At 40.2% G+C, this 17309-nt stretch overlaps 1 protein-coding gene across 1 annotated transcript; it reads right to left on the bottom strand.

Annotated features, from left to right (window-relative positions):
* Positions 1–2072: 2072 nt before the first annotated feature.
* LOC131159857 (probable F-box protein At2g36090) lies at positions 2073–3372 on the bottom strand. The gene has a single exon (XM_058115050.1). The coding sequence runs from the start codon at positions 3296–3298 to the stop codon at positions 2294–2296; it is 1005 nt and encodes a 334-aa protein (XP_057971033.1). The 5' UTR covers positions 3299–3372; the 3' UTR covers positions 2073–2293.
* Between the last annotated feature and the right edge of the window lie 13937 nt (positions 3373–17309).

Genomic DNA, 17309 nt, shown 5'->3' with positions numbered 1-17309 from the left:
GATTGCAGTGTTTTTTGGTCGTTAAATTTTGTTCTTCATGACTAATTTTGTTGAGATGACTATAAGGTCGTTTTAATTTTATTCTCTTTCTTATTGAGGTTGACATTGGATTTTTTTTTTCTTCAATCTTACATTCGAGATGCTTGGAGTAGGGTGCTTCCCAAATTCTAAGATCAATATGGATTATGGTTATTGGGTTTTTTTTTTTTTGTCAATATTGAACTTGGGATGCATGGACCATGGTGCTCTTTAAGGTGTTCTATTTTATTCTCCTAACTTTTTTTTTGTTTTTTATATTATATAAGAACTCTACCCACCAACAAGCCCTTCAAACACCCTGATGCGATACCAAACCTACAGATCAACGTCTTCCGCCCCTAGATCTCGCTAATCAGGGTAAAGTCTGGAAGCGGACATGGCTTCTATGCATCAGTTGGACGTTTGACCAACCCGACCACCGGGACATATCTCCATTACCATCCACGGTCTCCACTAGCTCATATAAAACTTTCACCATCTACGGTCCTCACTGACTCACAGAGCAAACTTTTACCATTCACGGTCTCTACTGACTCATAGAGCGAACTCTCACCATCAATAGGTACTACTGGTTCTGTGAGTGTATCTATCAGAAATTAAACCCCCGATCCTCTTTCTTACGTATTGATGTCTTTTTACCGTGTCATGCCCATGGGGGCAACCTAATTTTTTTTTTCTTTTTTTTTTTAGGTGGCCATTGGGTTGTTCTAATTTTATTCTCTTTTGTTATTTTTGCCTATGACCATTTGGCTTATTATTATCATTATTATTATTATTATTATTATTCATTTTTGCACGCCAAATGTTGGACGGAGGTGCTAGTCAAATTCTTGGATTACTGATTAGGATGCTCATTGGATCTTTTATTTTGTTTCTATTGCACCTTGGGACTTTGACCACAATGGTCTTAGATTCACTAATAATATCTATTAGTAACTGATCGTCACTATTCAAAACCTAAAAACTACCACTAATATTTATTATTACTTATGAATTTAAAATTGTTACAATAATGCAGGCAATTAGTCATGACTAAGTTATGAATTTTACAGGTCCTAAATGATATATGCCCTTTTGTTAGTGGAAATTCAAAAATATTTAGAACACACCTGTCCAAATAAAACAAAATCACAATTCTTGAGTTACTATTTCGTTCATCTAAAATAACATGCATTGTTTGGTGTAATTTTAGAATCAAATATATTTGTTAGTTATAAAAGTATTAATTACAATTTAACAAAAAGACATAAGTTAAAGCATAGCTCTTGTAGAAGATAAAGTAAAAGAAGGAAGGCTCAAATAATTCGAATACGTAGACTATGTGATGTGCTACTAAAAAAGAATAGCAGTAGAAGGGGTAGAGGTAGATTTAAAATAACTTAAAATGAGATATTAAATAAAGATTTAATAACCCTGAATTCATTGAATGAAATTGTTATGATCGCATAAATTAACAAAAAATTATTCATATAGTCAACTCCACCTAAGGAGACGTAGCACTTTGTTTGTTATCTTTTTGTAGGATCTTTGAAGAGATTAATTAGTAACCTTTATCCTAAAATTTAATTCAATATTTAAGGAGTTTGAAAAGAACATTGTACTGTTTTAATATGAAGACATAAATATAAGTTTCGATTTTTTGAAATCTTCGAATCTTGTGCTCATCTCTCCCCTCTTCAGAGCGAAACAGGGATCTGATTGTCCATATACGTGAGGAAGGATGTAGATGTATATAGAGGATTTCAATTGGAAGAGTATTTGAGGTGACATGCTTTTTTAGAGACATTTGTATGAATTTTTTTTAAATATTTAAAGATTATATTTAAAATAAGTACCTTAAATTTGGATTTGAGTGAATTTAGGTAAACTTTAATATAACTTTATATTATATTTTATTTAGATTCAATACAAATCTAAATTTAAGACGCTTCTAAACATAAGAAATGAGTATTTAAAAAATTGTGAAAAAATATATATAATACAACCATAATTAATCGATAAAATGTAAAATAATTAAATTAAATATAGACTAGAGTTTGATGATCACACTTTTTCCCTTTAATACAACTCGACTAATTTGAGCAAATATTCTGTGTACAACAGCCAACTAAACTTCAAGTACGAATATTCCACAACAACAACCGCTCCTTGGTACCTTGATTCTATGATCCTTTACAAAATTAAAATCATATAATCAATCAACTCTTTCATTTCTTTTGTAGTTCCTAATTTTTATTTTTATTTTTAAAAAAAATCAACTGCACAGGAAGAAGAAACAGGAAGTCAAAAAAATGGAAGCCCCAAAAACAACACACAGCTTGTCCATTCTGTCTTCCGCCCTCACCTTTCTTTCCCTTCTCTCCCTCTTCATTTCCAAATACTCCCTGTACCTCCTCCTCCCTTCTTCTTCCCTCCCCACCCCCTTCCCCCTTCCCTTTTTGCCCTCCAGCGCCCTCTGCAATATTACCATACTCTCTCTCCCCTTCAAGTGCGTCCCCTCCATGTCCTCCGCCACCAAGCTCACCTCCCTCACCTGCAACTCCCCTCCCTCCGCCCCCCCACAGCACGTGACCACCGTCCCAAACTCCACCCCCGCCACCACCATAGCGAACCGCACCCGCACCTCCCCGCTCAGCCAGTGCCTTTCCACCGCCACCGCCTTGTGGCTCGACAGATTCGCCGCCCGTCTCCCCGCCGCGTCCGCCACGATCCAGCTCAGCTCGAGATCCTCCGCCAGCGACCGCCACTCGCCGTCGCCGTCAGGCATCCGTACGGACGTCGCCACGACGTCCTTCGGGCCGACCAGGTCGATTCGGAAGGGCGAGCACCGGAACCACCCGCTCTCGGTCTCCGTCTCCTGGACTCTGGAGAAGATGAGCTCGCCGAGGTGGCGGATGTCGACGGCGGAGATCAGTCCCGGAGGGGGTGACGGGCGACCGGAATACTTGGAATTGACAGGGGGGAGGAGCGGGAAGCAGTCGGAAAAGAAGGAGCGAGGGCCACCGGGGTAGGCGGCGATGAGGCGGCGGAGACGCAGCGCGGCCGTGGAGGGCCACATGGAGTGGCAGATGTCGGTCCAGAGGTGGGCTCTGGAGGAGATTGCGCGGAGCTGGGAGGAGGCGCAGCTGGCGGAGGCGAGAGTGGGGCCGTCGAGACGCGTGAGGATATGCGTTAGGAGAATGTCCGGGTGTAGGGCGGAGATAGTGGTGGCTCCACCCTCGTCGGCGGTGGGTGACGGCGGTACGATGGTGGAAGCCATGGGCTACCAGCTACCTTAATAGGACTGTTTCCTCGTTGGGGTTGTTTCGTACTTTGGGAGATGTATATATATATATATATTAGAGGGAGACGTGGGTGCACATGGTGGTGGGGGTACTGGGCTTACGTAAATGACCTTCGCACCTGGTCATTTATTACGGGGCAACCAGCAACCTCCCATAGTTATTTTAATGCAGTCGCTGAAGTTGACTGTCCTGAACTTGCGTCAAGGGACTTCACAGCATCCAAAAATTCCTAGGGCATTACAAAAAAGAGGCTGTTGCAACTATGAAGATGGATTGAATTAAATTATTTTATTAATAAACTAAGTTTCGATTCTTTAAATAAGTTTTTAAGCAAGTAAATAATATTCAATAATATAGCAAGTAACTATATACTATCGAATTTTCACTTATTTTTTAAAAAATATATTAATTATACAAGTATTTTTAAAATTTATTTTAAATTCAACTTTTGACCTAAAAGGGGTCATTATAGTAAAAGTTTCATATTTTGAATAAAATATAACATTAAATAATAAAAAATATGCATAAAAAATATGAATTTATATGACTTTATTCAGAATAAAATAAAATATTCCGCAGATTTTCCGTGGCTCTCGGGATCTCATGATTCATTTTTTGATACAACTAATTTCTAAGAATAGGAAATGCATTTTGGTGAAAAGCACAACCAGTTTCAAGGAAGATTCATAACTCCAATGCATAAAAATTTATATTTGTTTATCATCAGGAGCTCTAATTAAATCCTGCTTGCTTACCAATTCAATCATGCCTATAATAATAAATATAATATTATATGAGTTTTCATATAATAATGAATGTGGGGTTGGGCTCGTGGAACATGAGGAGAGGGTCGTGATTATAATATTCCATGCAGCGCAGCATCATACACACGTTAGTTTCGTGAAGAAACTAAAAAAGGTGACGGGTAGGAAATAAAAATTGATGGATTTGTCATTTGGCCTCCATCTCTCTTGTTGCACATTTGCTTTTCAATTATTTGTACGTGTCGGCTATGCCTTCACATGCATAAGATGTAGCTTTAAGAAAAGAAAAAAAAAGAGCAATCTATGATGCAAATTTTTATGTTATTTTATTTTGATAGCCCGCGACTTCAGTCATTATCATGCCACTTTGACCATTATGGTGCAATACCAAATTCGAGGGTGAAAGTTGTCCGCTCATTAACGCATCCTTAGTAATTCACCGGCGTAATGTCTCAAAGGGAAATCAAATTCATGATTTTAAGGTCACCAAAGTCACAAGTCGTCATTACCACTTGAGTTGGTCCGATTGATTTATATATATAGGATAGCTCGTATGGTAATTTAAGGTTTTAATTTTTGATAAAATTGTTTAAATTTTAAGTTTTGAGGCTTTGAGTTTTATTTTAAAATATTAGAATTTGATTGATACTAATATTATTTAAGTCGAAGTGAAGGGATAGATAAACAAACCCCCAATAGACTATTCCTATGAACTAGGGGTATTGAATGTAATAAAAATTAAAAATAATAATAATGAATTGCATGCATATATGAAAATCTATCTAGTTATAAGTAGTTAGAGGCATTCTTATTGAATATTGATTTGTAGTATAGAACATACTTTTTTACATAATTATTTGTTAAAATAAATGCATGTGTCATTATCAATTTTTCAAACAAGCATTCTAATAATTAGGGTTTGAGATTTAATTATGGCTCCAAAACCTTTACCTTAAATTTTAAAAATTTGGAACATTTTAAATTTGCTATTTAAATTTTAATTGGTTAGAAATATGTACTCTTATATATAATTACCAATTACTAATGTTAACATGATTTTAGGCTTCCAAAATGAATTCAAACCTTTAAAATTGAAATATCTCACTGTAGTTTTAAGTATTTATAATCAATCAAATTCTAAAATTTAATCTAAATCTCTCTTTCCTACAAGTCAATAAAATTTGTTATTTCCTTATTTCTATATATTCCCACAAGTAATTCTCCACAACCTCTCTCTCTCTCTCTCTCTCTCTCTCTCTTACACACACACACACACACAGATGTGTGTATCTCTCTCCACTCGATGTCTCTCTCATGCTAGTCTCTCTCTCGCCATATCTCTCTCTCAATCAATAATTAATCAATCAGCATTCACTTCCTAAATTAATCACAAAAAAATTCTAAAATAAATCCTTTCACTTATACTCTCATTTTTAAATAAAAAAAAACTTAAACTTAGCTTGAATCTAGCGCTTAGCATTGCCATGGAGGTTGCCTGCGTATATTTTCACCTATTCTTACCTTCCTTGACCAAAACCCCAATGTTGTCCTCATAATCCCTTCTAGAAATAGCAAGCACTTGTGCACTAATTTCAACCGACCTAAACTTCACCTCGTTGCAAGCTAAATCCAACAACTTCAACTATACCAATGAGTGAATCAAATGAGACATAAGTTCGTACAATTTGTGATGGTGTTGTGATATGATATATTGTTTGTAGGATGCTTAAAAGGAGGTCGATTTTTCAATCATCGCTAATCTCTTGACGCTTCAGTGTTTACTAGGAATCGTCAAGTACGGTCACGCTATGGAACTAGCTTTGACAGTGCGGACATTTCATGGGATAGAAGGCATCATGTCTAATTTACGAATGCACTTTAACAACACAATGACACTTCCCAAATACCAACTCAACTTGATTTTATGAGTCCTCATCTTTCAAGCCAATCAATAGTCTTATAATCAGGAGAATTTAACTACAAAAGAAACTTGGATTATATTTGCATATGCTTCATTGTTATTATTTAGTGGACTTTTGTGAAAAAATCTTGTTCATAAAATTAGAAAAAAAAATTGCAAATCAATAGGAAAATGAAGGCTTCTATTGATCATTTGGGGATGTTAGTGTGGGTGAGCAAACAGTTGGTTCGGTCAAATTCGATTAATAAACCGAATTAACCAAAATTTTTGATTAATAATTTTTTTTAACCCAACCGACCGAACAAAAAAAGCTCACCGAACTGAACTTGACCGAATTACCTTTTCAAGTAATTCAGTTAACTGAATTTAATCAAAATATTTTGAAATTAATTATTAAAAACAACATATAATTGTAAATTTTTTTACCAGTTATAGCTTAATTAATCAGCTCATCTATTAGATGAATTAATAAAAAGGATATTTTACTATTGAACTGTAAGAGTAGATACATTTTACACTATTACCTAATTCTGACTGTATTCCCTTCGTTATAGTTATTGTCAAAGAGCCTCTGGTTAAGTATCGAGTGGGTCATACCGTCATAGTCCTGAGCTATGTGTGATACTGCCCATCTAGAAAACATGGACAATTTGTTGTTGGGCCTTCAACTGCAAATTCTTAACTTGAAAGCGAATTTCAAAAAAGGTCTGTTTATATATGCGTGTCGTGCAAGAGTAATAGAATTGTGTTTCTTGTTAAGAAACTTTATTTTACACTGATTCCAGTTAAGAATCTGCACCGCCATAGACAGTTGCATGTCATTTTACACTAGCCTCCACCTTTCCCCCATCCCGGTTAAGGTTATATTTAAATTTTAATTAATTATTAATTTGGTTAATTCGGCTAACCAAATTAAAATTCCTATTAACTAAATCGATAACAGATTAACCAAATATTGGTAAAATCGTAACCGAACCAAACCGAACCTGTTTCTTGACCGAATCAAACTGACCGAAATTGGTCGGTTAATTCGGGTTTCCCCAAATTATGCTCACCCCTTGATGTTAGCCTTAATTATAGTAGTAATTGTGAGATTTGATTAACCTTAATCATAGGAATGATTGTGGGGATTTGATTAGCCTTAATTATAGGAATGATTACTAGGATTTGATTAGAATGCATAGTGATTCTTTTTGTAAGAACCCGAACCATGATATATAGGTTTAAATAAATAAGAGAGGGGCAAATCTAAAGTTACCACGAGGATCATGGAAGGATTCTCTACAAGTTCTATGGATTGGAATCCCGTTTCGGAGATTTTTGAGTTTTTGCGTAAAATTGAGGCCAGGCTCAGTTTTCAATTCTGATCTAGTAGCTTAGTAGAGAACAGTGTTGTGAGTATATTCTGTACTGCTGATTGTAGGTTTTGGAACTCGGTTCGCGGTTTAGGGACCTTAAAGTTTGGGATTTGCTATTTAGGGAAAGGTAAGAGGAATTGTGTTTATATTGGTTATTTTTGAAATCGGACTCAGTAGAACTGTGGTTCACGGTCCTATGTGTGTTTTGATTACTCATTTGGGGGGATCTAACGTGGAAAACTATGGGCTTTTCATGATTACAGTTTTGGGAAAAAGGGGACGATGGGCTGCATCCCTAGTTTTGTGGAAACCGAATGTATATGTTGATTTATACTGTGTTATAGGGATGGTCGGGCCTTGACTTGTTTTAAACTGTATGTGTTTGAAAAACCATGATTTTAGATTACCAAATGGGTGTGGTTTGTTTGGTTATATGAGCATGCATGTGTGTGTGTGATTGGTTGAAATGCTAGTAGGAACGCGGTTCTGAATTCTTCCAAGTACTGAGAGTGTCCGGCTTTATATCTAAGGGCGTGTGTTTATCGCCTACCATGTAGACAAGAGTGTCCGGCTCTATATCCGAGAGTGTGAGCCTATACCGACAGATCAGGCTGAAGGGTATGGATCCACCAGTTTAGCGTCGATACGATGCCATGGGAGTCAGGGACTAGCCATATGCTGGTGGCGCCGTGTTCACTGGTTGGCTACGAGCAAACGCCATATGTCGCGGGCCGGCTTTGGGCCGAAGGGTGTGATGACACCGGGATTGCTGATCATGTGTATGCGTGCGTGTATGCATTGTGTAAAATTAGTACTGGAACTGCATTTAACTGCGTGTATGTTGCATCATGATAACACTCAAATGTCACACACCAATATAACATGTGTTCTTCTTTATTGAGAGGTGTCTCACCCCTACTGTACGTACATTTTTACAAGTCCTTCAAGTAATCCAAACTAGCGTCCTAGTGTAGGGAGCGTAGTGGCCGGTGTATTACGGTTAGCGCTTGGGTAAGTGTTAGGACTATGTTTTGATGGGTTGCCATTTTGGGATGTGTTGGGCACCTAGTTGTACGTTATATGATAGAGCATGTTTCCGCTCTTGTATAGAATCTGGTATGGTAGTGCATATATATATATATAATGACTTTTTCCGCTGCATATATGATTGTGTTTGGATGTGTTTAGGGTGCCTAGGAACCCCACGATGTCGGACCCTCATCCTTTGTACTGTATCTTTGGATGATTTGTATGATACATGGACAAATTATATTACATTTTCACCCCTAGGTCCTATTTTCGGGTTCGGGGCGTGACAGCTTGGTATCAAAGCTAACCAAGTTGTTAGGTCTTGTAGACTTGGTTAGGCTTAACTATGAGTACATACCAGAGTATAGGATATTGGATATGGGTAGAGTTGGTTGAGGGTTGTTTGGTTGTTAGACCGAGATTTGTCGGCAGTATTCCATGTTTTTCCTGGGACGATGATTCCAGTAAAAGTAGGGCAGATTGTTGATGAATTTCGTGTTGGTGTGATAGGATAAATCTAGACCTGATAGGGAGTAGTTAACACGATTAGTGTAGATCATTGTGTTAACTATATGTGTTGTAGGGATACTGATAGATTCCTATTGTGCTGCAGAATGGAGTTCAAGGATAATGACTTGGGAAGTGGCTCTTAGGAGACTGCGAGTGATGAGTCCCCTTATGTGCCTCGAGGTTTGACGAGGCAGGTGTTGCCGGAGATCGAGCAGAGTGTGAGGAGACGTGAGCATTCTCCTACCGCTGTGAGGTGCACCATTGAGAGGTTCACACGCATGCATCCTCTAACGTTCTCTGGAGGACCTGACCCGACGATGGCAGAGGATTAGGTGGAGAATACTGAGAGGATCTTGGAGGTCCTGCACTGCACGGATAGGCAGTGAGTCTTCTATGCTACCTTCCAGCTATCTGTGGAGGTGGGTCGATGGTGGACTGCGGTGAATCTGCCAGAGAAGCAGAGGGGCGGTCCTGAGGAGATGACATGGAGCTGTTTTAAGGAGGTATTCTTCGACAGATACTTCTTGACTTTTGTATGTGATGGGAAGGCTGATGAATTTTCTGCTCTGACTCAGGGCATCATGATGGTGCAAAGATATGCGGCTTGATACATAAAGTTATCCCGGTTTGCACCATGTTTGATCTCGGGCGAGTATGAGAAGACTCGGAGGTTCGAGAAGGGCCTGAGGAAGGATATCCGCAGACTAGTGGGTATGCTTCAGATCGGTGAGTTCTCAGTGTTGGTGGATAAAACCACGGTGATTGAGACCAATATCCGAGAGGACGAAGTGGATCAAGAATCGAGGAAGAGGACAGTACCTTCTGGTTCTCAGATAGGATATTGTTAGGGATCGTGGAAGAAGAGGAACAAGGGCTCGGATTACCGCTAGAATACCGAGCGCCAGGATGCTTAGGGGAGCCAGATTAGTGGTCGTTGTACCAGGTGCCTCATACGACACGAGGGTGAGTGTCAGTCTTTTGAAGGTAACTGCTATAACTGTGGTCGGCCAGTCACATGGCTCGCGACTGTCATGCACCGAAGCGAGAGGTGCCTACATCTAGTGTGAACCGAGGGAGCAACTGTATACCTTGGGGAACCGTTCAGATGAATACAGCTCCAGCCAGAGTATACTCTCTTAATCCAGAGGACGCTGAGCATGCGGGGAACGTAGTGACAGGTACCTTATAATTGCTTTCAAATAAGGCTTCTATTTTGTTTGATTCGAGAGCAACCCATTCTTTTATATCTGTGAATTTTGTTGGACGGTGTGGGGTTGAGACCGAAGTCATGAACGAGGTTTTATTTGTTACTACGCCATCTTAGAGTGTATCTTTCTGTGGGAAGATGTTTGTAGATTAACTAGTGGTAATTCAGGAGAAGTTGCTATCGGCGGATCTTGTTGTATACGACATGTCGGGGTTCGATGTTATTCTGGGGATGGATTGGTTGTTCTCCAGTTATGATGTGATCGACTGTCCTAGGAAGGTGGTAGTTTTCAAACCTTTTGGGGAGTAGAAGTACGAATTCAAGGGATCGTGTGTGCGTTCAGTGCCATAGATTCTATCGGCATTACAGGCAAGGAGGTTGCTCTTGGATGGGTGTCAGGGGTTCCTAACTTGTGTGAAGGAACTACCGCGGGATGAGTTGATGCTCGAGGACATTCGGGTAGTCAGCGAGTTCCCAAACGTGTTTCTAGATGATTTACCTGGTTTACCTCCAGATCGTGAGTTGGAGTTCACGATAGAATTGCTGTCTGGAAAGGCACCGATCTCTAAAGCTCCATACCGGATGACTTCAGCAGAACTTTGAGAGTTAAAGGAGTAGTTGCAGGAATTACTGGACAGGGTTTTCATTCGACCTAGTGTTTTGCCCTGGGGAGCTCCAGTATTATTTGTGAAGAAGAAGGACGGATCGATGAGGATGTGCATTGATTACCGTGAGATTAACAAGGTAACTATGAAGAATCGTTATCCTTTACCTCGTATAGATGATCTCTTTGACCAGTTACAGGAGACGCAGGTCTTTTCGAAGATCGACTTGCGGTCAAGATATCATCAGGTGAGAGTTAGATCCAAGGATGTGGCAAAGACGGCTTTCCAAACCAGATACGGCCACTACAAGTTCTTAGTCATGCCTTTTGGGTTGACGAATGCTCCGACGGTGTTCATGGATCTAATGAACAGGATTTTCCATGAGTACCTAGATCGATTTGTAGTGGTATTCATTGATGACATTCTAGTATACTCGAGGAGTTCGGAAGAGCATAAGGACCATTTGAGGTTAGTATTATAGATTTTACAATAGAAGAAGTTGTATGCTAAACTGAAGAAGTGTGAATTCTGGTTGAGTCAGGTTGCATTTTAGGCCATGTGGTGACTGGTGATGGTATCTCAGTTGATCCTAGCAAGATTAAAGTTGTGATCGACTGGGCCAGGGCGAAGAATGTGCAGGAGGTTTGGAGTTTTCTAGAACTAGCGGTTTATTATTGTCGGTTTGTGGAGGGGTTCTCTAAACTGTCTGGAACTCTGACTTGATTAACCAGGAAGGGAGTCCAGTTTGAGTGGACCAGTGATTACGAGCAGTGCTTTTAGGAGTTAAAGCACTAGCTAGTTACCACTCCAGTGTTGACCATTCCTTCGGGGGATGACGAGTTTGTGATTTATAGCGACGCGTCTCTGAAAGGTTTGGGATGTGTGCTTATGTAGCAGGGTAAGGTTGTAGCATATGTTTTTCAGCAAATGAAAGAGTATGAGAAGAATTACTCTACACATGATCTAAAGTTGGCTACTATTGTATATGCACTGAAGATCTGGTGACACTATATGTACGGTGTACAGTTTGAGATCTTCACCGACCATAAGAGCCTCAAGTATTTCTTCACGCAAAAGGAGTTGAATATGAAGCAGAGACGGTGGCTTGAGTTGATTAAGGACTACGATTGTGCCATTAGTTATCACGCGAGAAACGCTAATGTGGTGGCTGATGCGTTGAGTCGGAAGTCAGGACCTACGACTGTATCTGCAGTTGTAGCTCAGTATCACATCAGGCAGGATCTAGAGAGTTCAGGTATAGAGTTGGTGCATCGTGATCATCAGGCTTTCATTGCTAGCTTGGTGATCCAACCGACCTTATTTGAGTGTATAAAAGCCGCGCAAGCTAGTGATGCAGAGTTGGTAGAGGTTATGGAAAAGGTACAACAGGGACTGACCACAAAGTTTAACATCTCTAAGGGAGGTGTGTTGAGATTTGGGACCCGGTTATGTGTTCCGAATGATGATGAGATCAGAAGGATGATTCTGGAGGAGGTGGATCGTTCCTTGTATACGGTACATCCTAGTAGTACAAAGATGTATCAGGACTTGTGCGAGGCCTTTTGGTGGTCTGGTATGAAGAGGCAGATTGCTCAGTTCGTAAAGTGGTGTCTGAGGTGCCAGTAGGTGAAAGCTGAACATCAGAGGCGAACAGGGCCATTGCAGCCTTTGCCTATTCCGGTGTGAAAATGGGAGCATATTTCCATGGATTTTGCGACTGGATTGCCACCAACACTTCATGGGCAGAATGCTATCTAGGTGATCGTGGATAGATTGAAAAAATCTGCTCATTCATACCGATGAAGATTGGCAATCCTTTGAGTAAGCTGGCGGAGTTGTATGTGCATGAGATTGTGAGAATGCACGGAGTACCGGTATCCATTATGTCAAATCGAGACCCGAGGTTTACTTCTTGATTCTGGACTAATTTATAGGAGGCACTGGGGACAAAACTTACTTTCAATACAGCGTTTCACTCCCAGACTGATGGATAGTCAGAGAGGATGATACAGATCTTGGAAGATATGTTGCGAGCTTGCGTGTTAGACTTCGGTGGTAGCTGGATACAGTTTATGCCACTAGTGGAGTTCGCTTATAATAATAGCTTCGAGGTTAGTATCGGGATGGCACCGTTCGAGGCTTTGTATGGTCAGAGGTGTCAATCTCCTTTGTGTTGGGATGAGGTTGGTGAACGTCAGGTGTTAGGACCTGAACTTGTGCATTAGGCGTTTGAGAAGGTGGGTTTGATCTGAGAGAGGATTAAATCAGCTCAGAGTCGGTAGAAGAGTTACGCAGATGTCCGCTGCCGTGAGTTAGAGTTTGAGGTGGGGGGGGGGGTAAGGTATTTCTAAGGATCTCTCTAAAGAAAGGGGTGATGAGATTCGGGAAGAAAGGCAAGTTGAGCCCGAGGTATATCGGACCATTTGAGGTTCTTAAGCGAGTGGGTCTGGTAGCCTACAGGATTGCACTACCCCCAGCACTCTCGAGGGTCCACGATGTGTTTCACGTTTCCATGTTGAGGAGGTACGTATTGGATCCTTCACATGTTATCAATTATGATGAGTTGGAAATTGGGGATACTTTAGCGTATGAGAAGATACCTGTTTAGGTTCTGGATCATAAAGTTCAGAAACTTCGTACCAAAGAGATACCATTAGTGAATGTATTGTGGTGAAACCACGAGATTGAGGAAGCTTCTTGGGAACTGGAAACAAAAATACACTAAAAGTATCCACAGTTGTTTTGAGTATGTGCACGACACCGTACTTTGGGTTGGGATAGGTGGTTAGTCATTGGAAATGTGTATATTGTGAACTCTTGAGATGGTTGTGTTTATAACCACGGTATTCCTCCGCCATAAGTGAGGGTATGTATGTATGTATGTATGTGTTCAGTTGTATGTATGAGTGTGTGAATGAGAAATGGCAAATTTCAAGGACGAAATTTTTGTAAGGAGAGGAGACTGTAAGAACCCAAACCGTGAAATAGGGGTTTAATTAAATAAGAGAGGGGCAAAAAAGATAATTAAACAGGCTTTGTCGACAAAGCCAGAATTCGTCGACGAAGGCCTCATATTTCTCATCAATGAGGAGCAGGTGTTCGTCGACGAGGAGAAACCAAGAGGTATTGTGAGGTGCAACGAAATTCAGGGCTCATCGACGAGGAGAAACCAAGGGGTTTTGAAAAACCAAAAATCCCAGGCTTGTCAATGAGGTCATGGTCTCGTCGACAAGAAGACTATAGGGCCTCGTCAACGAGGATGCAATTCGTCGACGGGAGCTGTTGAGTCAAGGGTGCTATAAAAAGAAGTTTTCATTACTTCTCAGCTAAGAAATCTCATTTATTCTCTTTATCTCTCTAGAAACTCCTCCTACTCTCCATCTCTCTAGATTTCTTCGCCGTTCATTGCGAGAATCGTTAATCCAAAGTTACCACGAGGATCGTGGAAGGATTCTCTACAAGTTCTACGGATTGGATTTTCGGTTCAGCCATTTTCAGGTTATGGCGTAAATTCGAGGTAAGGCTCGAATTTCAATTCTAATCTGGTAGTTTGTAGAGAACAGTCTTGTGAGTATCTTCTATACTGGGATTTGTAGGTTTTGGAACTCGATTCGTTATTTAGGAGCCGTAGAGTTCGGGATTTGCCATTTGGGGGAAAAGGTAAAGGGAATTGTATTTATATCGGTTATTTTTGAAATCGAACTCAGTGGAACTGTGGTCCATGGTCCTGTATGTGTTTTGAATACTCATTTGGGGGAATCTAATGGAAAAACTATGGGTTTTTCATGATTACAGTTTTGGGAAAAAGGGAGCAACGGGCTGCATCCCTGGTTTTGTTGAAAACCGAATGTATATGTTGATTTATACTGTGTTATGGGGATGGTCGTACCTTGACTTGTTTTAAACTGTATGTTTTTGGAAAACCATGATTTTAGATTACCAAATGAGTGTGGTTTGTTTGGTTATATGAGCATGCATGTTTATGTTGTGTTTCGTTGAAATGCTAGTAGGAACGTGGTTTCAAATTTGTTCCAGGTACTGAGAGTGTCCGGCTCTATATTCGAGGGCGTATGAAATCGCTGGCCATAGGTTGGCAGAGTGTCCGACTCTATATCCGAGGGTGTGAGCCTATCCCGGCTAATCATTGAAGGGTGTAGATCTACCAGTTTAGCGTCGGTACGATGCCATGGGAGTCGGGGACTAGCCATGTGCCGGTGGCGCCATGTTTCGCAGGTTGGCTACGGGCCAATGCCGTATGTCGCGGGCCAATGGGTGTGACGACACCAAATTTGCTGATCATATGTGTGTGCATGTATGCACTGTTGTGAAATTAGTACTAGAACTGCATTTAACTACGTATATATTGCATCATGATGACACTCAAATACCACACACCGATATAACCTGTATTCTTCCTTACTGAGAGGTGTCTCACCCCTGCTGTACGTACATATTTTCAGGTCTTTCGAGTAACTGGAACTATCGTCCTTGTGTCGGGAGCGTAGTGGCCGGTGTACTGCGGGTAGCGCTTGGGGAAGTGCTGGGACTTGTGTTTTTGTGGGTTGCCGTTTTGAGACATGTTGGGCACACGGTTGTACGTTGTATGATAGATCCATGTTTCTGCTCTTGTATAGACTCTGGTATGGTACCATGCTTGTATAGAAAGACCTTTTTCCGCTGCAAATGTTCTGTTATGTTTGGATGTGTATAGGGTGCTTAGGAACCCCACGGGGTCGGACCCTCATCCTTTGTACTATATCTTTGAATGTTTTATTGGATAGAGGGACAAGTTAGGTTACATTCTTAACCCCTAGGTCCCATTTCCGGGTTCGAGGCGTGACAAGTTTTGTAGGAATTGATCTAAAAAGGGTCATGTGCTTTCTAAATGTCCTACAGTCGAATGTCAATATTGACATTATCTTGGTTATATTATTGGCAATTGTCCTACTCAAGCTCCTAAACTTAGGGGAGATCAACCTCAACCACAAAATAACTCCAAGTCTTTAGTTTCATCTGTTGCTGCTCCTGTTGCAGAATCTTCAAAATCCTCAAACTCCCAGTCCTCTTTTTCTATAAAAGATTTAGAAAGTGTTCTCAAACAGGTTATTGATTACGCGCTTAAAATGCGTAATTAGGTGCTTTAATTCATGCATTACAAATGATATTTTGTATTTAAATGCCCAACTACTCTCAATATTCTAACATTGTGTTCTATTTATAAAATTTGGGTTTTATTGAGTAATGTATGAAATTTTGGTGTTTTTTATTGCAGAGCAACTGTTGGAAGCTAAAAAAAACCGACGGTACTTTGCAATCTGTGCGTAACTCTCTCATCCAACCTCTGATTCAGATGATTCAAGATGCCATAGAAAGATAATAAAACAATCTACAATTTTCGTGTTTTGTGTTTTGCAAAATACTGGCAGCATCAAGGCCGAAATCAGACGTGAAGTTAGCATACACCGTTTTATAGATTTTTTCGACAATTCTTCGTAATATTGGCGTAACTTTCTCATACGAGCTCCGATCGAGATGATTCAAAATTCTGGGAAAAGCTGAAAAATATATCTACATCTTTTGTGTTTTAAGCTTTGAGAGTTACGAGCTATAAGAGGATCGAAAGTGGGCTTGAAAGAGGAGGGTAGTTCATGTACCTTTGAAAAAAAAAAGAAAATCAAAAAATCAAAAAATGAGATGTGACCCAGCCATGCAGCCAGATCATCTCATAAGGGCAGTGTGCGCCGGGTACATACAAAGGAAAGACAAAAGAATGGAAAGAAAAAAAGAAAGGAAAGAAAAGCAAAGAAAGAAAGGATAAAAGGAAAGGATGGAAAAGTCAACAAGGGAGGGTTTCCTTGTGGGGGGAGTGCCGTGTGCAAGAGGAGATTTGGAGAGAGCAGCGTGCGCTGGGGCTGGACTGGAGAGAGGCCGCACCATATAAAAAAAAAAGGATTTTTCTTGGGGGAGAGGACACGAAGAAAAAAAGCACATAGAGTTTCTTGGAAAAATTATTTTTTGGAGAGCTTTCTTGTGGTTTTCTTTTGGTGGTGCTGCGGAGATACACACACAGCCAGTAAAGGAGAGTTGGAAGCATGCAAAAATACTATCTTTTCAGAATCAGAAGGCGGCGAACAACGGCGGTGTTCGGGGTGTTAGTGATGCGCGATGGCGGTGCGGCGAGTGTTGATCTTTCCCGTACGCTCCAAATTGAAGAAAATATGGTGAAATCTGTTATGTTGGATTTTATTTTCAGAATGAACTAAATTTTTGAATTCTAGGAAAACGATGTAGCCAGTTTCGAACTATGCTTGCTCTTTGATGCTAATCTGAAATAGTTTTCATTAATGTTTGTTTGAGTTATTCTGTGCCTAATGCTTTTAATTAACTGGCCATTAATTAAATGATTTTAGTCTTGTGATTTGCTACCGAAAGGGGGGATTATAGGATAGATCTTGGATAATTTAGCGTAGGTAAATATAGAGATCGAAAGACTTGTATGAACCTACGTAGCATAAAAAATCGAGGGTTTTACTGCGTTCTTGCATTATTAATTTGCATACTCTTATGTTAAATAATAAACAAGAATAGGTTC

Source organism: Malania oleifera, chromosome 1, assembly GCF_029873635.1.
Source record: "Malania oleifera isolate guangnan ecotype guangnan chromosome 1, ASM2987363v1, whole genome shotgun sequence".
NCBI lineage: Eukaryota > Viridiplantae > Streptophyta > Magnoliopsida > Santalales > Ximeniaceae > Malania > Malania oleifera.
Note: the sequence above shows the minus strand (reverse complement) of the source record. Positions and strands in the feature narration are given on the sequence as shown.

Bases quoted from the DNA above. Each gene is read 5' to 3' on its own strand.
- LOC131159857 (XM_058115050.1), bottom strand. From the start codon at position 3,298: ATGGCTTCCACCATCGTACCGCCGTCACCCACCGCCGACGAGGGTGGA.